This window comes from Ambystoma mexicanum, chromosome 6p, assembly GCF_040938575.1.
Source record: "Ambystoma mexicanum isolate Mex_15411 chromosome 6p, UKY_AmexF1_1, whole genome shotgun sequence".
NCBI classification, from domain to species: domain Eukaryota; kingdom Metazoa; phylum Chordata; class Amphibia; order Caudata; family Ambystomatidae; genus Ambystoma; species Ambystoma mexicanum.
The window spans coordinates 1,340,424,816-1,340,451,110 of NC_090935.1; the positions used below are offsets into that span (position 1 = coordinate 1,340,424,816).

General features: G+C 42.7%; 1 protein-coding gene across 4 annotated transcripts in view; it reads left to right on the top strand.

Annotated features, from left to right (window-relative positions):
- The window catches only part of JAK2 (Janus kinase 2), a 1,999,562-nt gene that overhangs the window by 1,069,204 nt on the left and 904,063 nt on the right, over positions 1-26,295 (top strand). For all 4 annotated transcript variants that reach the window (XM_069626008.1, XM_069626007.1, XM_069626009.1 and 1 more), the window contains 2 exons: positions 19,724-19,835; positions 20,597-20,783. In XM_069626008.1, the coding sequence (XP_069482109.1) occupies positions 19,724-19,835; positions 20,597-20,783 (299 nt within the window). The remainder of the gene's footprint in view (positions 1-19,723; positions 19,836-20,596; positions 20,784-26,295) is intronic.

Consider the following 26,295-nt stretch of genomic DNA (forward strand, 5'->3'; position numbering starts at 1 on the left):
CCTCCATGGATCCCCTTTCTCCCCCCTGGTTGCCCCCCCTTCCTCCAGTGCCCTTAGAAGTACCAAGGGACTGTCTGGATTGGTGGCAGTCTGCGGGGCATCAGAGAAACTGTCGCTGATTACCAACCTCTCCTCTAATCTTCTAAAGTTAGATTGCACTACTCCGATGTTCTCCTCAAGATTTTTCATCTGGGTACCATTTGTAGACACCAGTAGTTTGAGTTCTGCCAGACTGCTTAATATGACAGGCAATACAGGGACATTCTTCCCTTTTATGAGAACCTCTGCATAGGATTTGGGACAGGCCTCTATCTCAGGTTCCCTTTGCGAGTTCTGGTCGTGGTAGTACATTCGGCTTTGCGCTTTACCTTGCCCCCCTACCAAAACACATCTCTCCATAGCCGAAAGATACCCCTCTAATTTACAAATTTTTTCTGTGTTAGCTATTATCAGGGATCTACGTTCCTGGATATCACAGTGGGGCCTATTCATGGCCCTTATCCAGGAGATTTAGAATCCTTGTTAACACTGGAAATGTAGCATATGTTGAAACCGTGTCCTCTGGATTGATGCCTTCAAAAAACGGACCAATGGGAGGATAATTTGTGCCAAATGACTGATATTGTATGGGGGAAGAGGACGTGAGGGGTCTGGAGGATTTAAAAGGGTTAGCAGCCTGGCTACCCTGCCCCTCTCTATCCCTATTAGGTGACCCTTTTTCCCCAACTCCAGAATTGGTGCCAAACAATTGCGCACCAGAAGTGGAGTTAGGCGGGGGAAAAAGAGGTGCTTCATCCATGGCCTCGTGCAAATGTACGTTGTCAAAACCCCCTGCTCTGGGTCTAGCGGGAGATGACGGCCCTGTCGACAAGCAAACTCTTCTATCTAATTCAGCAAGTACCACAGGTGCCAAAAGAGTTATCAGCCCCTTTTTTCATTTTAACTCCCTCCCCAGTTTGTCCCATAGCAGAGCTACCCAGATTTTCCTGTACACTTAGTATACTTTATAAAGAAGGGACCGAGGTTGATCCTGTGTTTGTCCTTCTATCCCCCATATTCACTTCTACCTGTGGTGTAAGAACCGGACATGTAATGGTCGCCTTGCACTTCCCTAAATGCAATTGATCGCTTATTTCCTTGGCATTACTTAGTGCATATTTCTGCAAAGGTTCTGGTTCAGATGAGTAGCCTCCCGTCTGAGGGCTATCCATATTAAACAAAAAACAGGTTTGGCCAATGAATACGTTTTTTTGCAAGCTGAATGGGTCGAACAGACTTACCGTTGCGAAGCGTGTCGACCATACTCTGGCAAAGCCGCCAGAAACTGTTCTTGCCCAGCCAGGAGCAATGAGCTCACGCTCCGCCCATTTAGCATCTTCTCTCATCATGGTCCTGTGGAAGACACAAATGCAGCTCATCTAACCATGGGAACCATTGACGACAACCAAGTAAATATTTTAAGTGACTTTTAACCATGGCCAGTGACATCATTTAGGGCTCGGCCTGTCTGCATCTAAGTGACACTGTATCAAAAGCATCTTGTAACGTAACTTTTTGTACTAATCAATATTCTGTTGTGCTGCATCTCTGTAACCCATAAGCAAGTTTTCTTACCTCTTCTCACAGCGCCTCGATGCCTGTGGGCTGTACTGCGCTCTACAAATGCAAAAATAAATAAATAAAATTATGAGCCAAAAGCGGATAAAGCTGAAGCCAGGGACGTCATTTCACAGAAATGCCAGGGGTAGCGGAAGTTGCGGTTCTTGACCTCTGATGACATCACAGGAAGCGATGTCATTGGACCCCACTCTGAGGTGACATTCCAGGAAGCGATGGAACACTACCTTTCACCCCTTGACAAAACAGGAAGTGGCATCACATAGTATTGTTCCTAAGTACGCTACGAAAAATATGGTTACGGTATCAATGTAATGTGATATACATTTCATACAAGAATGGATCACCATATGTATCCTTAATATCAGTGTGTATAGGCCCAGATTACCAAATTACTGTGAATGCAAGCAGACGTCCAAGGCTAAATGATAATGATGTGTTGGAACACGTGCTTTATATAGAACAAATATACATACAATATCACCCAACCTGTGTTGGTACTCATTTATCAACCTCAGAAGGATGAAAGGCTGTGTTGGCCTTGCCGGTATTCGAACGAGCAAACCTGCAGATCATACACACATCGCTGCAGCAAGCGCTCCACACACTGAGCTAGCTTACCGGCTACAATAAAATTAGCAATTACATGTCTGAATGTTCTCAAAGTCAGAAAGCAAATTACACTCTGTAGTATATACCATTAAACTGGTAACAAGAAAGCCAGCCACTCCAGAAACAAAGAGTTGCCTGGTGCTGGCCCCAGCCCTGGAGCTTCCATGTAACAACAACAAAAATGTAATTTTTTTTTTTTTTAGGGGTATCAAGGGAGGTCTCTGGGGTCACACCTGTGACTCCTGACAACCCCCTAAATGATGTCCCTGGCCATAGTTAAAAGTAACTTAAAATGTTTACTTGGTTGTCCTCAATGGTTCCCATGGTTAGATAAGCTGCATTTGTGTCTTCCATGGGACCATGATGAGAGAAGATGCTAGGAATGTGGGAGTTTTTCGTTAAAATCAAAGGAACGATGTGATCAGCTGTTCGTAAAGAGAATTGTAGTTCTGTGTTTTTGCAGTTGGAAGGCTACTCCACTGAAGCGAGGTACCATAGCACAAAATGGTGTCCACGCCAGAGTTTGAGTACCAGGAGCAAGAGTAAAATAAAACTCCAAAAGACGGGTGTGTCCTAAGGAAACCCTATTGACGAAGAACACATGTTCAATGTCCCACAAAGTTAATGACTGTGGCCTCTGCAGATTTGCAAAGTATGCCACAAAAAGTCAAATACCTATTTAGTGGTGTAAGGCATCATGCCAAAGGTGTAGATGTCAAAGCATGCTAGAGACTTCAAAGGAGACACAAGGTATAGGAACAGAAAAACCAGTGCACACTTGGAGTGCATAAGCACCAAAGAGTAAAACCATAACCGATCCTTCAGACTCTACATGCTCCTCAGCAGCGGGCCATGACGGAGTCAGAGCCTAGCAATCGCACCGCTACAGGGTGACGAAGTTTTCAATATCAAGGAGTATGCTTCAGGTCAAAAAGGAGCTCTGTAGGGCATGATGGGGAAAATGTAGTTTTCAAAGTATGGTACCAGATATGGAGTTTATAGACGTGGCTCCAAAAAAGGGTGGAGGACTAACCCTGTGCAGTAAGAAGGTTCACACCTTGCAGGGTTTGAATGGGATTTCTTTGTTCTTTTCTGAAGGCATTACTGAAGAGTGAGAAAGGCATGCTCCCAAGTGACTTTGAACGAGACTCTCAAACGTTCCCCCGAAGATAAAGGGTTTTGTCTTTTTAAGGAAAAATTCAAAATAATATCATAAGTATTATGAAGTAGAGGGCACCGGTAAAGGTTCATAAGAGTCCTTTCAGTGTTTCACAAAGAAACATCTAAGGTACCACAATTACTGATAATGAGAAAAACATCAAGGCGATGAGATTTTCCTAGAATATGAGTAACACCTTCTTGATGAAGAACAGAGTGTTTGTGATGACTCTGCTAAGCACTGTACTGAAGAGAGTTCTATTGGGATATCCCTTTCTCAATCCCGATCAGATAACCGACAATGGAGCCACCCGAAAAGGCAGCTGAAATAATTAATATTCAGATGAGGTGAAGGTGATGCAAGTTTTCTTGTAAAACCGCTAAACACTCAAACACATTAAAAAACGTTACCGGTAGATGCACAGTGTCAGATGGCCTCAAGAACACACCCATTCCCAGAGACAGTTCACATGTTTTTTATTATATTTTTCATTTCTTTGTTTAAAGGGCTCTAAAGGTAATCCCTCTCTTGTCTAGGAATGGACAGTCAGTCCCTTGCCCAGGCATCCCTACACTCCAGGCTGGTCACTAAATATTGGTCACCCCTACTTTTATAGGACTCTGTAGTTTAACGTGATGGTCTAAAGGCAAATGCCTAATCTATCTAGCCTCCCTCAGGGAACAATCTAGGGTTCCTATCTAATTACTTAAGATGATGTAATTTGAGCATGGGTGCCGTCTAGACACTCGGGTCCCAAGTAATGCTGTCCTTCCTTGCTTGGATGTTCCTCTCGCTGTCACTCTCCCATCCTCTGTCCAACTCTCATTCCTCCTCCTCCTCCCACTGCCTCTCCTCTCTCTTCCTGGTTGTATCTCCGATTTCTACTCTCTGTTCTCTACCTCCACCCTTACTCTCCCAGCTACACCTGCTTCCACCTCCACACCGCTACTGTTCCCACCTCCTCTACTACTCCCACCTCTACACCCAGACTATTCCTTACAAGCCGGTACTCATTCTCCCCACCTTCTGTCACCCTCCTTTGGATACCCTCAATCACCCACCCCATCTTACTCTCCTACTCCCCTCACACAACTTGCATGCACACTCACACAGTACCATTTTCTCTCTCAAACTAATAAGTCACCTTTACTGAAAATTGCCCCCATGCTGTAATACACCATCCTTCCGACCTGCTGGTCTCTTGGTCTACCGCCTCTTCCTCCCTTAAGCTCACCTAAACCAATACCTTCCGGTTTCCTGTGGCCCTCTCCCTACTACCTCCATTGGTTCTCTCATGCTGGTCCCCCTGCAAACCTTCCCTGTCTTTTCCACCTGAGAGATGTTGCAAAACATCAGAATTCATGTAAGGGGGCATTAAGCCCTGCCTCTACTTGCTCGTGGGTATGCCACAGTCCAACAATGGCTGCCGGCTTTGGTGCGCTTTCCCTGCTCCAAGCAGTGGTCCTTTCTAGAATTCAATACTGTGCATCTATCTACCTGTGTATAGATAAATATATAGTAAAACTGCAGGCAGTACAAAACCACGCAGTACGAGTAATCTACAGGCTCAAAAAATGTGAGCACCTCTCTGAAGCCTGTGCCTCACTGTATTGGCCGAAAAGACCTCATTGAAGTCAGTTTTAACCCAGATCTGGAAAATCACTCTGGGGGCTGGCGCCTACATATTTGGCTAAATTTGCAAACACCTCATCTCCCAGCACGTGTTCTTAGATCAATCGGGAAAGATTAATGCAGGAGGCCAAGTATGCAAAAAAAAACTTTGGCGGTAAAATGATCCGCTCCCTGGCCTGTCACCTTCGGAAAGGGTTGCTGATCTTAATTCTTAACTGTCCAACATGCAAAGCTTTAAGACTAGATAAAAAAAGCATCTGTTTTCTTCTTTTTTTTCTTTTTAATTCCTTGAAATGCCCAGATCGATAGAACACTGTTGGATTAGGCCTGAACTATTACTGTCGTTTAATATAATTTTATGTGGATTGTTTTACATCTAATGTGCGTGATTTTATTTATTTTTATGTAGCGTCTTGCTTGCAAGAAGTTGTGCTTAATACATATTCTCCTATTTCCAGTTCCTTTGCGTGTTATCCATGTCCTTGTTATTGCAGTGTATGCTAGCTTCTTTCCGGAGCAGGACACAGCTTGCCGTGTACGGGCTTGTACGCATCATAATCCGTTGTGCAGTGTCGCCTGGCGGTTCTTTCTGGAACTACCGGTTAGGGTGCATTGGTACGCGGTCCCATTCTGTTGGCTTCTGGATGTCCTATTCCCTTGTTGGCCTCTGCTCTGAATGCTGGTATTTGTAGCTTTCTATAAAAAACTAAAATTACCAGCATCTTGTAACTTGGGTATGAGAGGATCAAGAGTGGCATTATTATCAATCATGCTGCCAAATAAGGATGTGTTGGGGAAAGTGGGCCTCCAACTGCCACATTTTCATTCTGAATTCAGGCTGGTTTTTGGATCCTACCCAGGTAGTCCTCTCGCCCCTGACTGAATGGGGTCACATCCCCTCTTGACCGGGTCAGATAACTGACCCTTTTACAAAGGATACTGAAGAAACGTAAACACTCGACGCTTAGCCACCTTATCGGCATAGAGTATTAGAAGAGCAACCAGAGGCATGGGCACACATTCCCGACATGTCATATGATGGTCGCGCACTGTTTGGAAAACAGGTCTAACACTTTGGTGAATGCCCAGCCCAAAAGGAAAATGACATCCTAAAGCTACAAAACCTTTAATTGACATTTGTGATCTCGGCCAAGACACAGTGCTCTTTGGCCCATTATGATCTGCTGCATATTGCTCACAGAAAACTGTTGCCTATCATGGTGCTGTTCCAAACACAAAAGGGGAAACCGCTTGTGGAACAGTGGCCGCCATTTTGGAATGTTGATTTCAGGCCCTGACTCCACATGCATTTTCATATTGTGTTTATATGGTGTTAGATTTTATTTTTGAAGCAGATACAAATAGTTTAAATATATTCATTATGTACAAAATGCTCTTGTTGAAATAACAATGCAACCTGCTTGAATTCCCAAAATTGTTTTTGCATCTTGTGAATGAAAAGAGGCATATCTGAAGTTCACAGCCCTGCCAAGGTCACCAGTTTTTCAGGTATTTCTTTTGACTTTTTTTGTCTCTCATTGGTGAGCATTTTCAGTGGGGGACTGCAAGGGAGAGCGGCATGGATGAATGTCGCTCTCAAGTACAGTATGCAAACACTATCCTTTAGACCTTCAAGCGGTAAGGTAAATCTAACAGAAGAGTTTAGCTTCAACCAATCATGTTTGGGGCATGAGGAGAGGGCCACTAACCAATATGCCAATAACAGTCACAAGTTTCTTTCAGACCCAATGCATTTGGAGCTTGAGAAAGAGGTAGAGGCAGTTGCTGAAAAGACACCTTTCCAGAATAATGTACTCCCCTCCTGTCTGCCCTTCACAGAAGAAGAAAATAGTTTCCACGACACTGAGGCAATCACAACAGATTGGGTGCTAGACGCTGCACACAACAATTACTGCATCAAAAGCCAATGCGTCAGGGAAGGCGACATACAGAACAAGAAAACGTAGCTCTTTTGGTAGGTTAGTTCACGTCATTCTTGGCATGCAGAGTCATAAAGGAAGTTCCAAGAGTAAAAATGAATCCAGAAATCTATTCCACATTCTTCATTATTGCAACAAAGACTGATGTCTACGCCTCCTTCTGGGAATACGCCCAGTAAAAAGTATGTAAATTACAACTCTTCTGAAAGTTAGGATACTCTTTCAAAAGGAAAAATTACGTGACCCCCATCAACATTAAGCATGCTTATTTTGATATTGCAATGCATCCAAAGCACACAAAACAAATATGTGTTTTATTTATTTATTTGCATTTTTGAAGCACACATCGATCTTTGGCATCGTGGTCTTGTTACAGAATACTAGCTTCAACAAACAGTGTACATTTTACATGCAGTTCATGGCAGTTTATAGTGTGTTCTTACTCATACACAGGTGAGATACATTGCCAGACAGTTACATTTGTTTTTCATATTTTAGAGAAGGGCGCAATAGTAGGACAAAGGCTAGTGGAAGAGTTGAGTTTTCAGAGCTTTCCTGAACACTGTGCGTGAGGTCTCTTTTCTAAGTGCTGCTGGTAGTGCGTTCCAGTTTTTTAGAGCTAGGACTGCAAAGTTTGCACCGCCTGCTTTGATCCTTTTAAAGGTCGGACTGCAAGCTGGTTGCATTGTTGGGTCTGCTTGGGTCTTCGTGACGAAGCGCAGTGAATGGTTTCTGAGAGGTAGGGAGGCGCTGTGTTTGAGAGGCATGAGTGTGTGATTGAGAGAACTTTAAAGAGGATGGCTGAGTGTGGCTGTGACTGTGAGACAGTCTGGGCAGTCCGGGCTTGGACTTGCTGAGATATTCCATAGAACTCCCCTGAACAGCAAAACATCAAAACGAACTAGGAGAATAGTGAAGTCCGCACCGAAGCACGAGAACATTTCCCCGGGAAGGTAAGATATAATCATATTGCAATATTTGAAAATCTCGTTTGCAACACAATCCCCTAGTCTCTCTGATTGTATCACAAGAAAACACGTGGTCAAAAACTGCTACACCTCTCAAACGCAGGTGGAGACTGTGGGCTCCCTGCTTTTGATCCACCTGTGTTCCGATTAATCTGCCAAGAAAAAGTCTAACACGCTTATGCTGGAAACCGTCCTCACACAGCTAGTCGATCCCCCATCGGATCTAATAGAATCTATGTGATAATATATTATTGCGTGAAAAACTCGCATTACGCAGGTGGAAACTGCGGGCGATCAACCTTTGATCTACCAGCGTTTAGAACGTTCCCATTGGACCCAATAAACTTTATTAGTTAACATATTGCTGTGCGAAGAACTGGCACAACGCGGGTAGAGCCTGTGGGCTTCGAGCCTTTGATCTACCAGCGTCCAGAGTGGTCCGCGACGGGTGTACTGGATTAACACACTGACGCCGGCAGCTGGCGATTCAGTGAAAACCCGGAAACTCCTGAACCTTGCTTGCCCCGTAAACAATCCCTGAAAGTACGACACCGTAACCAAAGAAAAGAAACATACCCTCTGTGCCTGCGTGCTCCGAAATCCGAAGGGTGCGAGTGGGGTTGGAGGGCTGTTCCAGGGCTTCGAGCAGCTGATCCTGGGTGGAGCATCGGCCTTTCGGGAGGCCGTTGTTGCTGGAGGCGGAACCAAAGAGAGCGAGGAGCCCTGTGTGTGACGTGGGACCCACTGCTTGGAGCGAAGCCAAGGCGTGGCGCCGAAAGTTCACGCCCACCAAAAAAAAACCCACAGACACTAACAAGCAGGAGGGAATAACGCGCACCACAAAGCGTGAGAGAAACACAGAGATGACCCCGCCGCAGACGATACTCCGGAAAAAAAACCATGGAGACTCCTGAGACAAACTTAACAAGTACAAAAGTACACGAAAAAAATTCAAAAGAGACTGCAGGTGCGAATACCCTAAATGATGGAATCACAATAAAAGAAAGTGAATTAATTGAAACAAAATTTTGGACGTACTCCATGTAATGGAGACACAATGAAAGAAAGCGAAAGATGGCCAATAACAATAAAGGATGTACACATTCCTCTCCACAACCATTTATCTACAGAAATTGAGTAGAAGTCGCATATGCAGAGCACGCCTAAACAGGAGGGAAAAAACAGTATGGGAAGCAAAGAAGAGAATAAAACTACTGGTGACATAAGTACAACATTTAAAAAGGCACAGCTCCAAGGTTCAGGAAACAAACAGAAGACCGTGCAAGAGGAAAATTTGGCAATGAATAAACACGAAGAAAGCAGCGAGACAGAAGAAGAACAAACTGCATCTGATCAAGATGGTAACAATGAACAACATGCGAAAAAAAGAAAGTGTCACAACAACGCCAAACAAATTGCCGAACAAATGCAGTGCAGATGAAAAAAAGTCAGAGAGAGCTCACACCAAAAACTGAAGATAGTGCGGCGCCGAACCTTCCTAATAGTAATTATGAAAGAAACGTGCCCTTCATGGACAAAGACGATAAAAAAGCAGATAAAACACAACAAGATGTGCCACCAAAAGAGTGAAAACACCTAACCCACCAATAAAAGGCAACAAAAGCTCAAAAGAAATGGCAAGCTCCATATGAGAGTCGAAGACATTCACAACAACCTGCGAAAAGAAAGAATGAGCAGACAAACATTAAAGCAGAGCGAGACTGTCTCTAGACATAACAGAAATTGAAAACCTCATGAGAAATCATGAAAAAAGAAGAGAAGTATTTGGGAACATACACTCCCCTGCACAGAAAGATGCAAGAGATACTCTGACCCCAGACCGTCGGTCAGGAAAAGAGCAAATGCAGAATGAACAAAACAATAAAAGCAGTGACAGAAAGCAGCACCATATGCATGCATTGCATGCTGACCACATAGAAAAGCTGTTTCAAGAAGAAGAGACCTCATACAATAAATGCAGATGCAAATCTTTACACAATCAGGAGATCGCATCCATACCAACGTCAATGCTAGATTTACAAAATATGTTAACAACTACATCACAGTCACTGATCCCTTATATGAAATTACAAGAAGCTCTAACAGAGACGATAAAAGACCAAGTGACTCTACTCGCGTTAATACATTTGAAGCAAAGCTTTTTAGAATTATGTATGAATAAAATACAAGAACAATTGGAGACGGAAGCACAAGCTAGCCACATGTGGCAAACAAGATTATTCGATATTGCACGTAACGACAGGGCCGAAAAAACAGATCTGACACATGCCTTGATCACAATGATGACATCAAATAATAAACAGAAGACAATACTGGAAGAACCATCAAATCACAAAAGACGATAGGAGCCAATGCAACAGCAGATATCGGAGAACAAAAGTGAAACAATAAAGACAAATGAAAGGGAGGAAGAAAGAAATAAGTGTCACAGTGATGAAGTGGACCTGATTGATCTGAGAGAAGAAATCCTTGCTGCTACAAAGGCAGATAAACCAGCAGAGAGAGAAAAAGAGGAAAGCAGTAATACAAAAGACAGTATTAAAATAAATTTGAAAATGAAAGGCCCAGAAACCTATGGGATTTTCGCAAAAGGAAATAAGACACCAGTAATTAAAGAACCCAACAAAAAGGCAATAACCCCCAGAAATAAAAGACAGAGGATCACGCGCCTTTCTAAAAAATTTGTCAATTCCAACAAAGGAGACCCATCCAAACGAGATTAAAAAAAAAATTATAACCTAACCGAAAATCACCACAGCAGGCGAAATTCGATACTACTAAACAAAAAACGAACATCAAGACATCAGACTGCTACATCGAAGAGGGAACAACAGAAGAACTGATGGATCTCTCAGTATACATGGACGACATGACTGACCAATCAGAAGAAGCGCAAATAGAAATAACTGAAGAATCCATGATTATAATGGATCAATACGAGGAAGACAATACCCAAGAGAGCTCAAGGATGGAGCTGACATTTGACGAGATATCGAAAGTGGGTTGGGAAGATGACCTAGCGCAAACACCAGACGAAAACAAAAAGTCCATGAGAGCACAAAACTCGAATGAGGCGACATCGCCATTAGAGAGCCAGGCTAAAAATAAGGATTGGAATAATGCAACCAAGGGACTGCTGGTTAATACAATAAAATTACCGATTTTTGTCCTCCTGCAAAACAAACCAAAAAAAAATTAAAACTACGAAGAATAGCAACAAAAAGCGATAACTTGATAATGAATAGCACAAATGTGCTGCGATTGATACAGGTTATTCCACATATGAAAGAGATAACAACAAAAGACATACACACTATACAGTTTTGTGATGAGTCAATAATGGAACAAGTATGGATTGAATTCACTATGGAAAAAGTGTTCGTAAGAATGATGAACAACAAACTGATATTTCAACAGCTAGGATTTGAAATAACCACGCCTGAAGAAACAACAAAAACAGAAATGAAGAAACGGATGACGCCGCCAAAGAGGAGGCAATTCAATTACAAAGAAAGCGCGAACAATAATGCCGCCGATCAGCAGAACAAGTCACCTGAGCATAACAAAACGAGAGGAACGAGCGAGGATGATGGAAACGGAGACAAAGGATATCAAAATCAGCATGAAATATACATGGAATATGGAGACAACTGGATGACACAACCCCAGAAGATCAAGAAATGCACAAGCAAAGAAGATATCAACCAAATAAAGAGAAGACTTCTACCACTACCCTGTGTTCATGGAACACCAGGGGACATAGACACTTATTTGGTACAACAGACCAGATACTTCAAACTTCCGAAATAATCTGCATACAGGAATCATGGATAACGGAACAACCAATATCTGATGGGTATACTGTGATGATGGATCCTGCGATCCAAAAGAAAAAAGGTTGTCCATCCGGAGGTCTACTAACTAGATTAAAAACGGGAGAAACTTTGAAATGATAGAATTGAAAATTTGAACCAATGGACACAAATAACGATAATCAAATGCAAAAGTGAAAGTCCAGAGACCGCTGGGTTAATCAAAAAACACCAGGAAAGATCAAACATGGGGTTTAATGAACGTGTATTGGAACCCAATAGGTATTACAGAAGAGAAGTTCATAGACCCTGCATTCTCGGCTTTTGACCGAGCAAAAGAAAAATACAAAGATAGAGTTCATAATATGCAGCGATTTAAATATCCACATATTCGACAACAAAGGTAAAAGAATCGAAGAATGTAACCTACAGCCCTGTGCTAAAAGTTGCAATAAGGAAGTAGCAAACAGAAACATGAAAAGGTCGGACAGCTATGACATAACTACAGGTCGGTTGTTGGAAACCTGGGCAAGAGGGAACTCAACAGCCACAATCTATTTCATCTACATGATGAAAGGCATTTATGACGAACTTTGCTACATCCAAAACATCAAATCCGGAAACAGTGACCGTTACATAATGGTAAGGGCATGGAAAACCGAGCAACAAATCAATGAAAAAAGGGCATTACCACAAATGGAGATAAACAACGGTGGGAACAGGCTAAGGATTGGACAAAAAATGATAGGAAAACTGCCAAATAGAATGAAAAAATCGACACTAGATGATGCACAAAAAAATCAACTATGCTACCCATTCAAGTGTCAGGATAGAACAAATCAGGAGCAAATAACATAAAATCATCCTCCTGCCTATAACTTGAAAATAATAACAACAAAAAAAGGAACTGGGGTTAAAGATGAGATTCAAAACAAAACAAAACCTGAGCGATAAATTTAAACAAATCAAATTGGCAAAACAACACAATAACTGGATGAGGAATAACAGAAATTCAATCATGCAAGAAGATGCAGAGAAAATGCTGCAAACCCTGAAGAACAGAAACACAAGACAGCTATTGTCTTTACTACATGGACACGCTCATGTACAAGATGCAATGTTCACTGATGTACCGGAGGCGAGCTGGACGACATACTTCACGGAGCTATGTGGGAAACGCCAACCTTCGAAAGAAAATACACAAACAGCGAAGAACACAACATGGCAATGGCAATGGGAACCTGAAGACATAAAGAAAGCAATACGGTCCCTAAATATCTCCAGAGCGCCTGGGCCTGACGGCCTGTCAAACATGATACTTAAACAAAATCCAGAGGCCTGGGGATCAATATGCAATAGCATATTAAAGTTAATACAAAAGACAAAGATGATTCCTACTACATGGCGGCAAGCCACTATAATACCAATATTCAAGCATGGCTCAACAAAGGAACCGAGAAACTATCGACCCCTGGCACTACTGGACCCTTTAGGGAAGATTTTTGCGAAACTCCTACTTGAGAACTTGAACACCTGGGCAACAAAAGAAAAGAAATATGCAGTCAGACAAACAGGATTCGTGAAAATAATAGAAACCAACATAAACCTGTTTTTACTGAATCTGTTGAAGCACAAAGCTATAAGAACACAGACTTATGCTGCATTCGTGGACTTAAAATTAGCCTTCGACTCTGTAAATAGGAACCACCCATGGGAAAAATTAGACTCATGGACCTGTCCGAGTAAAATCATTGAATCTATCAAACTTTTGTATCAAAATACCACTATAAGAATCAGAACGTCCAAGGACGGAACACTTGCAGAACATATCAAGACAGTTAGCTGTCACCCTTTTCAATCTATGTATAGCAGACCCTGAAGCAAATATATACACACCGCTAATGAATGCCCCGAAAATGAATAATACAACAATATCATACATCATGTATGGTGACGATATCGTAATACTGACGAAAACACCAAGAGGATTACAGATTGCGCTACAGAAATTGGAAGAATACATGACGACCAACCAGTTAGAAATAAACACTCAGAAAATAAAAATCATGCCACTAATGAAACAAACCTAACAGAAAGGACCGTCAATCTCCTTCCACATTGGAATGGAAAAAGTGGAGCAAGTGACGAAGATAAAATATTTAGGGGTATGGTGTTCACAATCTCCAACAGAGAAGGAATGGTCTCAACATCTTAAAGACAAAGCTCTATCATTAGCGAGTCAGGCCAAAACACTCCACGGGAAATATGGAAAATTCTCTGACCCCCGTTATAACATTTTACAAACAAAAAGTAGCGGCAATTTTAACATATGGAGCAGAGTCAATGATAAATATTGATAATTCCATCTGGTCAAAACTTGAGGGAATTTTCTGGAGGAAAGTATTGAACCTACCTACATCGCTTCCTATACCCCGCATCCGAGCAGAACTCGCCCTCCAATCGTTGGAGTCCATTGTGCAGTGGACACAATTCAATCTTTATCGGAAAATCATGAGTGAATCATATGCTCCACCACTTGAAATACTAAGAAACCAAAAAGCTGGTAAAAACGAACAAGCTCTGGAAATTTGGAAAAGATCGATTGAAGCAAAAAGAGAGGACCAGGCATCTACCGAGAGATGCTGTTAGAAAGACCACACAAGCGAAGAAGAGTGTCAAAGCAAACGATTGGATACACACCAATAAGATCAAAACTAAGTATCGACATGATATACCATGAACACTAGATGTTAGACTAATTAATCAACTGCCAATGTACCTGAAGATCTTTCCTTCATCTAATATAAGGGACATGTTTATGAGACTACGGTTAAACATTTTACCAACACGAGAAATCAAGGCAGCAAGGAAACAAATTCCCGGATCCAAAAAGTACTGCCGATTTTGCAAGGACAGAGCGGCAATTGAGCGTCTCCACCACATCATGATATATCCTGCACTAGCAGAAAAAAGACAACTATCCAGTGAATGGTTCATGAAGAACCAAACCCCATTATCACCTTAAGATCTATGGGCAACACTGGTTGCAGGAAATGAGAAAAAAACGATATTTGCTCTGATATCCTTCTGGAATAATATAATGGAGAACAGACAAATTGGATAAGGAAGCCCACGGATAATGAAGCAAAAGAGAATCAAAGGAAAGCAATAGCAGAGAAGGACAAATACGAGAGACCATCGTTAAAAGGAGATTAAGTAGAAAGAGATTTTTTTAAATATGTTAATAAAATGAGAGGTTTGAATCGTAATCCAAAACATTTTAATTAAAAAAAAAAGAGGATGAGCTCTTTAACTGGGAGCCAATGGGCGTCCCTCCCAGCTTGGGATATGTGCTCCCTTTTGGGTATGATGAGGGCTGCTCTGAGGGCGTTGTTTGGACTGTCAAGTTTTTGGATGAGGTGCCTAGGAACAGGACGTTGCAGTAGTCTAGCCTTGCGCCTACTGTTGCTCTGGCTATGGACGGGCAGTTTTTAGGGGAGAGGTAGGGTTTGACAGCGTTTATGATCTTTGTTGTTAGTGCGGCCGATGAGGCAATGTGCTAACTTGCCTTGACATGGATAGTGTGGAGCCACTGTAAACTCCTAGAGTTTTGGCTGCCGCTGATGTGGCGATGGTGGTGGCGTTGAGTATTTGCTGTTCAATTTGTTAAGGATTTGTTTGGGACCTACCAGAAGTAATTCGGTCTTGTCTCCATTGAGACATAGGCCATTAGCCGCCATCCGAGCCTGGATGATGGCATAGGTCTTACTAAGCGTGGCAGCATCTTGTTCATAGGAGCCGATGAGTGGCAGTAACACTTGCGTATCATCGGCTTAGTTGGTGTATGTTACGCCATGATCGTCAAGGTCGGTGATGTACAGGATCCCTGCGGGACTCCGCAGTGGATAGGGGTGAGGGTGGCACATGCTTGGTCTGAAAATACTCTCATTAGTCTTCCTTCCGGGTAGGAGGTGATTAAAGAGGTGGCTTGCTGGGAGATATGGGCTGCTTCCTTGAGGTGTCTGCATAGGATTCTGCGATCTATTCGATCAAAGGCCACAGACAGATCAAGGAGCAGTAGTAGAGCAGGTTTCCCTTTTTCCGTGGTTTGTTCAATTTGCATTTTTAAATCGAGTAGGGCGGTCTCGGTACTGTGTCGGAAGCCTGATTGCCTCTTACCCAGGATGTTGTTTTCTTCCAGAAATTGTTGAATCTGGAGGTATGCCGCCTTGTCCAGTATCTTAAGCAGGAAAGGGACGGTAGTTGTAGGTCTGTAGTTTTTTGGCATGTCTGGATCGAGTGAGGTTTTATTTTTAGAAGCGGGCAAACCCAGGCTTCTTTGGGGGTTGGCGGGATGATGCCAGTGGAGAGTGATGCATTGATGATGGCTGTGACCAACGGTGCTACTGGCTGTGCACAGTCTTTGAGAGCCGCAGGGCCAATATCGCCCTTGCAAGTGGAGGGTTTAATGTTTTTCATGATAGCTATAACTTCTGTTTCAGTAGCTAGTCTGAAGGAGAAGGGTTTAGTGTCTTTGTTGTCAGGGTTTGAGCTGGGTCATGTAGTGAGTTGGCTTTAGGCAGGGCGCTGAGTTGTTTTTTTAATTTTCTCTTTAAGCGTGTTTATTTTGTGGAACATGGCTGTTTGTACATTGTTGCACCATGTTTCGTCTTTTACAGTTTCCTGGGTGTTGGTTGGTTGGGGGGGGGGGTGAGCGAGTTCTTTGAAGATAGCAAATAATTCCTTCGCCTCTGACTTTGCATTTGAAATTCTGGTGTTGTATGATGCAGCTTTGGCTAGGGTGATTTCTTTTTTGTAGTGGGAGGCAAGGGGTTTGTATGCCTCTACTAACTTAGGTCTAGTAGCTCTTTTGTAAACCAAGAGTTGGCGTGGTTCCTAGTTTTTGCTCTTTTCTTAGTTAGGGTTTCAATGGCTTCTATGGCTGCTTTGATGGTTGACTTGTATTTTTCAGCTAATGCAACTGGGACAGAGGAGAAGGGGGGCCTCAGGGTAGTGGTAGTGCAAGGCTAATGGAGGAGCCAGATGCTTCATGTAGCCATCTTTCTGTGAGGGTGAGGATGTCTGGGTCAGTGAGCAGGTTGTGAATCTCTGTGGTGTGGGCTGGGAGAGATCTAACGTTGATCAGGGTGCACTTCAGCGGTGAGTGAGGTGAGGCTGGTGTGGGTGCACAATTGTTTATGCTAGGATTGGTGGGGCTGGCCGTTGTGGCGGAAGAAGGTGCCTTGAACTTTTGTATGGCAGGTGCTAGGGTGTGAGATTTAGGTCTGTGTGATCTGATGTCAGAGCGAACTCCTAGGAGTTGGTTTCTTATGGAAGTTGGTCTGGAGTGAGAGTTGGCCATGGGGGGGGGGTGGAATGGAGCAGCTGACAGATTTGGCTTGTAGGCTGTTAGGAGGGCTAGTGGGCGATAGCAGGAGTGTGGGTGTCTGTGAGTGGCGGGGGGGCCAGCGTAGTGAGGGCAGGAAGGGTGTAGGGGGTATGTACTCTGCGCGCGGTGGAGACTAAGACACCATGTGGGCAGTGAGGACTGTGGCTGGTCAAGTTGTGAGAGCAGGCAGGAAGGCCTCACAAACAGTGGCCTCTTCGTGGTACGAGCGTGTGGGGCAGACGAAAAAAAATGCAAACATTAACATTGGGCCTATACTTGATCACCGAACCAGATGTAGGCAGGATGCAATGATTGACATGGGCTAGTGGCGGCAAACTAATTGCACGTCTGCACAAGGTAAGTGACAGGCACATGAGTGCAAATATCACAGAGTGGGTGGGCAGGCACAGTCGGATATTAAGGAAAGTGTGCGGTCAAATGCAGATATCAATACAGAGTGGGCGGGCAGGCACAATCAGATATGAATAAAGTGAGCGGGCAGATGCAGATAGAACTTGGTGTTACGTTAGGTACAATTATCACAGCGCAAGTAGAATTGCATGATGTAGAATAACATGATTAAGGCTATGGGTCAGAAGCTTTTCAGTACAGTAGCATACACAACAGAACTTAGTGTTACGTTTGACATGGGGTAAATACAGTATAACAAAGTGAGCAGTTCAATGCACAGTATGCCAACCTTAGTTATGAGACACATCATACAGCAAGTATGTGGCATGACTGAATGCAGAGCAATATTGAGAACAATCATGCATGTGCGAACGGGTCACACAAGGAACACTCGACCAAACAGTGTGTCAGAGTCAAGATAGATTTTGCACAATGTTAGCCGTAGTAGCTGGGTGTGTTGCTTGGTTTTGATCGAGGGGGAGGATGCGTTGGGGATTGGCTGCAGGGCTAAGGTATAGTAAATAGCTTGCATGTAGAATCTGCGAGTGTTGTTGGCTGGAGCAACGGGGATGCCGTTGGTGCAAGGAACAAATTATGAGTGGCATGCCTGGGGAGGCACTTACCTTTGCAAATGCGATGCGTAGCTACTACTCCGCTCACGTTCACAAACGGGGCCTTAAGTGTAGGAGGCAGGCATTCGCCTGCCGGCATGCTATTGGCTGGTATTTGAAATGCATGCAACCTATAGCACTGTTAGTACAGCCACAGTTGCAATCAGCTGTGCGCTTCAAAACACAGGGCCGAGGCAGCCATTTCAGACAATTTCAGTGGCGTAGAAGTAGTGTGGCAATATTCGGCGATCAGGCAGATTCAGGATCCAGGAGACTCAATGCGTGTTTCTGTGTGCCAAGGCCACGTGGTGCAAAATTATAGCGAATGCAGGCACGGCTATAAGGCACTATTAATATTTGCTCTTGCTGAATTAAAAGTGACGCAGTTGTGCAGCCATTAGCCCCGGTAGGCTTACCTTTGCTATGGGGATGTAGAAGACCCTCCATGGGTCTTCTGCGACAAAGTAGTCACCACAGCTTCCATGTGGGGTGCTGGCTGGTAATGGTGGCTTTTAGGTGGGTGCCAACTATTCCAAGTTAATCATAGTTATCCCATTTGGGATAAGATCGGCACCACAACTTCACCTGGGTGCTATTTGTAATTGTTGCACATTTACAAAGTAATTCTCAGAATACATTGTGTATTGTACATGGGCATCATCAGGAGATCCTTTTACGAACATGCCCAGCTCATCTTCTATGACAGAAACCATAAGTAAACAAGTTTAAAATACTGCAGACCAACCACTTAAGGTGTGCTGTATGTAGCTTTTTAATCTAAAACTCCCACAACATGCAAAAATACTTGTATAGCAAGTAATGTTTTTTTTTCTAATGGTGCTTTATTTTTAGTGTAACCCAAGTATGATAAAAGTAAGCCTCAAATGATGACTTCAGCAATGGCATGTCCCTGTTAAATTGCATAGGGGAACCCAAACCTGTGTTCTGCTTTCACTCTGAGGTGTATGGATATTCAAAATGTTCTTGGTGGCACTAGATCTGTCCATATTTTTATTGTATATAAATACATTATTAAGTAAATGGATGTATATTGTCAACATGTAAAACTGCTCAAATGTTTAAATAACAAGTGATTACTCTTGGGAACCTATTGAATGTTCCTTTGGGAAACTTTGGTGAGAACATATTTTAGTCAAGGTACTTTTTTTCAGTAATGTTTTTTTTGCACGGGTACTTTTTTACTCATAGGCCGCATATATTGCCTTTTTACACACTAGCCAACTGAAAACCGAGTTTTTGTCCTGAAAACTGCATATTACTATTGGCCGATAAAAAGGGGATATAAAATGTTTTGAGGTATCTTAAATACATTAGTCAAGGTAATGCTATAAAAAAGGCTTTGCACAAATCTAAAACTGTTCACTAATTTTTAAGAAGCATGAATCTGTGAAATGTGGACATTTCTAAAATAAATTACTTTAAATGGAACAATTTCTGTGACAAAATGTTATTAGCTATGCATTAAACGTTGCTTTTTTTGAAGTTTTACATAGTACAATTCCAATAGCTTTGCTTTTTCAAACCCTGCAGAATGGAAGTCGCAATTAATAAGCTAAAGAAGGCTGGTAACCACAAAGGCGTCTTTATTCTGCGCTGCAGCCCAAAGGAGTTTAATAAATACTTCCTCACATTTGCTGTGGAGGTGAGTAACTTAATTTAACAGAGCATGCACAATGTGTTGCATACTGATCACAGGAGAGTGCCTTAAATGAATGAAATCATGGATTTATGTGTACACATTATAGCAGCACGAACATTCAAATGTAAATTGTGACCTTAATCGCAAGGCTTCACACTTGTCCCACTTTTGGGGAGAAGACAAATTCCCTCAATTTGTCACAACATGTTAATTTGTCAATTATCTCCTGCCTTCATTTTCATGTAAAAGTTTAGTGAATCCTCAACTGGTCTTTAGTCTGGAGTCATTTGCAATATTCTAAAGCGACCTTAGGCAACATTGGTGGCTTAGTAGTTTCCATACCTGCCCGGATAATGCCTGATTGCACTTTTTTGCCTTTGGGAAAGAATACTTTCCCAAATAATAATGGCCACTGGCAATATCCCAAATAATAATGGCCACTGGCAAGATCTAAAAGGCTATTTAGTACCTTGTGAAAAAATGAAATGCTGTGCAATGTTTGCTTTTTAAAAGAATGAAAATCATACATTTGATTGCATTTTATTTGGAATTAGTTATTAAATGTTGCTGTGTACTGAGCTGTAGCTTTTAGTAAATGACTCTTTTCTGGAGCTTGAAGCTAGATCATTCTTTTCAAGCTGTTGCTGAAATAAGAATTTTGCAATGAGGCCACTAACGGATTAGTTACATTGTGAGCTTTAAGATTGGTTAAGAGGTATAATGACCTGCATGTGTTAATTGTCTGTTTTTCTCTACTTCTAAAGCGTGATGGTATTTCTGAGTACAAGCACTGCTTAATAACAAAAAATGAAAACGGGGAGTACAACTTAAGCGGAGCCAAGAAAAGCTTTGGGAACCTTAAAGATCTATTAAACTGCTACCAGAAAGAAACTGTCCGATCGGATGGTATTATTTTCCAATTTAATAGATGCTGCCCGCCAAAACCAAAAGGTAAGATTTCTTAAAGAAAATAGCAGGGTTATTTTTTATGCTGTAGTGCCACTCCCTGATTGTGCAAGTGCAAACTTTGCCGCTCGAAATTGTACAAGCATTAGGCACATGTTGTACATACTATTAATTGTTCTGTACTGTCCCCATTATATGGTCCATTGTGCCCCTCCCAACTAACTTCCCAGTGTACTATATAAAGCACCCGATTGAGAAATGGCTCCCATATCCGGTGGGACCTTTTTTTCTGTTAGAAGACCATGCCTTTTATTCTATGAAAAATACAAATAAATGCTACTAGTTGTCAACAGCTGGTAGAAATGCAATATGTAATTTGTTTTTATGGCAACATTGCAGAAAAGTATGATGTGTTGTCTAATTTGACATTTTGAATAGCTTTTCAGTCTGCAGTCTACAAAAGCAATACATCCTTTTTATCTCAGGCCTACCTTTTATTGTCATACGTTCCTGATTGATCTTTGTATTACACACGTTACAGCAGAAAACGCAGCAATGTAAAATTAAATGGCATTTTAAATGCTAAGAATTGGATATCCATAAATAGAAACTGAAGAGCGTTCAAAAATGATAAATTCTCTTGTTCCTAATTGACTGACGTATGATAAAACCAGCTTCTTAGTTTAATCGGCAAGTTCCACATCTGAAGCGGATTGTCGCGTTCTATGTCATAGCCCTTCATTTTTCCTAAATTGTGGGATGGTCTGAAATGTTTTTTCCATACTGTAGAAGCACATGTTTAAAGTTCAAGACATCTAATAGTAAAACAAAAAAGCATGATAAAGTATTATTTTCAATACATGGCCCTCTCCTCAGCGTTGTCAAACCAAATAGGAAATCATTTAGGTCAAGATATTACAGTATTTGTTTTGCAAGGTTGCTTTATTTTTCAAAATACTCTTAACCTGTTATCTTGAGGGAGTAGATCTTGCCATTTGTCATTAATGCTGTTTGTAGTTGTGTATTGTGAAGGGGCTGTTCATTCTCGCAAGAATTTTGTCTCTAGCTTGACAGTGTGTTTAATATTAACCTCCTGTATTTCCAGCCCATGATTTATTATGCTTTTTTAATGTTAGTATATTTAGCTTTCCTCCGTATTTTAGGATATCTCTGTTTACCATTAGTTTCCAATTCCTCTCAGCGGTCTACACCAAGCAAGGATTTGCAATACATGTTGCCCTTACTGAACTAGCACAGGGAAGTCTTGCTTCTTTTAAAGATGTAGAGGCAAGTATTGGGTCTTATTTTGGTTACTGAAAAGAAATTAACAAAGATTTAAAATGATAAACTACACAGCCCAAGAAGATTAGGGAAATGGTTCTCTTTGAGCTTTAAAATGGTGATTTAGTAAACTAATTGACCAAATTTTTCTGTGATCTCACATCTTTCCTTAAACTCTTTCTCCTTCATGTGAGGGACCATCTGATGGGACTATCTTCTCTGAACCTCGTTCAACTTCTGGCTGCAACCTTTGCCCAGTGTAGAATGAATTCATTCAAACCAGCGCACCTAAACACACATCCAGAGACTTCACTTCTCTTATTCTCTCAATGCAAATAATGGAAAACAACTTTAGATTCTCCAGGAGATCCTGCAAATGTTAGTCACAGAAAAAAAACTTGTCTTCAAAGCAACGCTGTTATCAGTTACCACAAAGCATTTAATCATGATGTACTTCACAGGTCCTATGTATATTCTTTTCAAATGTTAACACTTTGAATACAAAGCATGGCGGCAGGGATATAACTCTCCTACGTCTCAAATAGAATCACAAATGCTCTGTAATAATCCGTTATGGGGAATCCCTATTACATGGGAAGACTTGAGACAAGCATAATGCTTATTCAAAGTTTATTTCTGACTAACCATGCCGTCTGATCTATAGATTTAAGATATTCTTTCAAAATAGAAACACTTAGCTAATCGTTTGATTTCCTAATAACTTTAAAGTCACTTGTGCCATGCAGGCCTTGAATGTGCACCAAAACAAAGAAACCTTGATTAATGCTTGAGTCATCACTCAGATCCACAATGTAAGAGTGTAGGTGAGCAGAGGCCTATTAGGGTGCAGCGTTTGAGTATCTGTGCTGCTTCTGGCAGTCTCTTCTATAGTGTAGTATGTGAGAAACCTGAAGGTGTCTCCCTGACTAGTCCCCGGAGGATCTGTCATCCAGGTGGCCAGTACACGGCTGTCGCTATTGGATCCAGTTCGTGGGGGGTGGACCAGTGAGGGAGGATCACCTGGATGGGAGGTCCTCGGGAGTGGAAGTGGGACCCAGAGAGGTGAGACGCGGCATCCCCCTTCTTGTAACATCTTTTCCCCATCCTACCCCCTAGGATATTCAAACACCTTACCCCCTGCACCTCCTTTCCAACACGATGACTTTCGAACACTTCAAAAGACGACCACCAGAGCCGTTTATCTGAAATGTCCCAACACAAGGGTCAGGAAATTGACCAGAATCACCTACACCTGACGGCCCTTTCCCTTCCCCACAGGGATAAAAGTTGGAGCACAAGAGTACCAATGCGAGCAAGGCAGACCGCACAATGAGACAGCTATGCAGGCACAGCAGTTCAAGAGGAGGAGATAAACAGCACGAACCAAAGTGATAATGTGTTATTTTATATAGCGCCTTAATCCAAAGCGCTTTACAGAGCACATATTTTACATACAATATCACCCAACCGAAATTGGTACTCATTTATCGACCTCGGAAGGATGAAAGACTGAGTTGGCCTTCCGGGAATTGAAACCTGCGACCAGCAGATCACGCTCAGATCGCAGCAGTGAGCGCTCAACCCACCGAGATATCTTAGTACTAAGCTATTTTACCTCACCGAGATGGTCACAAAGAGAGAAGGGACCTTACCCTTTCCTACCAAGGCTAGTGGAACCTCTGTGGAAGGAATTGTAAGACTGCAAACAATAGCCGAAGTGTGTTGCAGGAGATGTCAACGGTACGCAGGGTATGCCTACGCTGATAAGCAGGTCAGAGGGAGATGCCTGCTACTGTGGTACTGACCTTGACTCCAGATACAAAGAAAGCTAAGCAGTTCATCACAGCTGGTGAGTTGAGGGGAGAACCGATAAAGAAACCGAATTGTGTTGAACAAAAGTAGCAAATGGCTAATGGCAGAAAGTGCACAGAACTGTTAATGTAAAAGGGGAAAGCCAGCTGCAGATGAGCCAGGCACCACGTGGGTGCTCACTCGAGAAACTCCAGGCGATTACCAGATTTTTCAAACTACTAGTACCAGAAGGCCTTGGGAAAGGCAAGAAATGGGTCAAAGTGGTCAAACGGGGGTCTAGTAAAATCCTCTGTACAGTCGAAAGTCTTTGACCGACAGATGATCGTGAAGCTAAGGGAAGTGAATCCCACATCGTATGAAAGTTGAAGGAACTGTGTGATTGGCAAGAGTGAACCCAACTGAGGGATGCCGACAGAAAGGGACAAGGCTTAAAGTCTCAAAGAACAGTATGTTGACAAAAGTGAACCCGGCAGAGGGTTGTCCACATTGAACTGTTTAAAAAGACATTAAGATTTGTGAATACCATAGAAGGAATTGTGTTTAAAGCCGTAGTTAACCTTACCAAGGGAGGCTAACATTTGAGAGGGATCTGCGCCAGGAAGAGGGGGATCCAGGGGTGAAAAGACATCACCTAACTTACAAGCAGAAAGGAACTTTTTCTTTTGGGAATAAATCATGTCCTCGAAGGCAAGAGACTTTTTACAGAACAAGAGACTGGGCCATCGATGGTCCGGATAGCTGAGAACGGAACTGTCATCTCGTACTGGCAAAGCTTGAGCGTGTCCTGTGCTCCAGAGACCCGCCTTGTCCCATGCTCAAAACGTGGCGAAGGGAGACCACGATTACCGCATCTTGACGTATTATTTGTGAACACTTCTTTATTCCATGTGAGCCCTATTCCACACTTTTGTATTTAGCATAAGGATTGACAATAGGGTTTTCTTAATATGGGCCCTTTTATTTGACACAACGCCACTAGGACTGCCTTATGATTTGGTGGTCGTAGCTTGCTCCTATCTTAGATTTAGGTTTAGATTAGGCGTTTTCCAACCCTACCTATACAGTTTAATAAACACCCTTGAACTGTGATCACTTGTGTCTGTCCATTCTTGATACCAAGCCTTCCTTACAAGTGTATGTTGTATGCTTTCCGGAAGTTTACTATGCAAAGCTTGAAGTGTGAAGGAAGTAGAGGAAAAACACTTTATTGAAGGCTTAGTTTCACGGCTCCTCTTCGCTTCCTGCTGAGACCCCAGCACGGGCGAACAAGCTCCTGGAATCCTTCTCTCGTTGTCCCCTGCTCGCCCGTGGACCTCACAGCTTTGCTTTCCCGGCAGTGACTACCTGGTTGATTCCCAGACTCATTTTAAGCTGTTACATCTTTAAACTCCCGCTTCAAGGAAGCAAGTTGCTTGGAGCCAATCAGCTTCCTGGGAGCACTAGAATGCTCCTTCTGGTTCTGCTGAGTATTCAGCATTATTCACCTCCTCTTCCTCATCTCAGTCTTCAGCGTTTTATTTTTTTAGGCATCTGAGGAATACTGTCAGCAGGCTTTGCTAGTTGTTGAAGGGGATGTTCACAGTATGCCCTCAAGGCATGACAAATGGAAGGGATATCCCTTAAAGGGATTGGGGATACCATGTCTCACCCAATGATTTCGCCTCACCGCCCTGGGGGGTCGCCTCCCCCATGTGGTCCACCCTCAAATAGCCACCCCAGGGTCAGGAACAGGTAGCGCCTGCCGTCCACTGGCCGCATGAGGAGAGGCTATCCCTGCGAAAGGAGTGATGGCACCATCAGGTTCATCACAGGTTGAGAGTGCGTGGGTCAGGTAGAGGGAGGGAGGGATAGGTTGGGTAGAGGAAGGGAGGCGGTGTGGGTGGGTGGGGTATAAAGGGAGGCTGGTGTGGGCGGGTGGGGTAGAGAGGCTGGTGTGGCCGGTTGGGGGATGGAGGGGGTTACTTGGGAAGATGGGGGGTGGGTGGGCAGGGGGTGGGGGTTGTGAGGTAGAGAGATTTAGAGTAGTGTAGGGTGGAAATAGCAGGGAGGGGACTTTTACCAGTCTTACAGAAAATTGATGCATGGATGGCAAGCATGATTTTCTCTGTCTACAATGCAGGGTGAAAGCAGAGAATCACTTGTTTTTTTTTTACTGTGGATGTCATCATTTTCCCCCATCTCAATTTGTTGTATCTTTTTGGACCCTGACTTCATATTGTTTGCTATCTGTAAATTATATCGGACTATATTCCCTACATAGTCTTATTTCGATTCTGATGGGAGCCAGTCTTTTTGAACGTTGGCGCATTTCTGTTGAACACAGATTTCTTGTGAGTAAGCTATACAATACAAGTGACTCAATTCAAATGAGTTAAAAATGGTATGGTTTCTTCTTTGTGCAATATCTTTATTTCGCAAGAATAGTTTTCCATAAAAGAAAGAAAGATGGTATGCTCTCTACGCC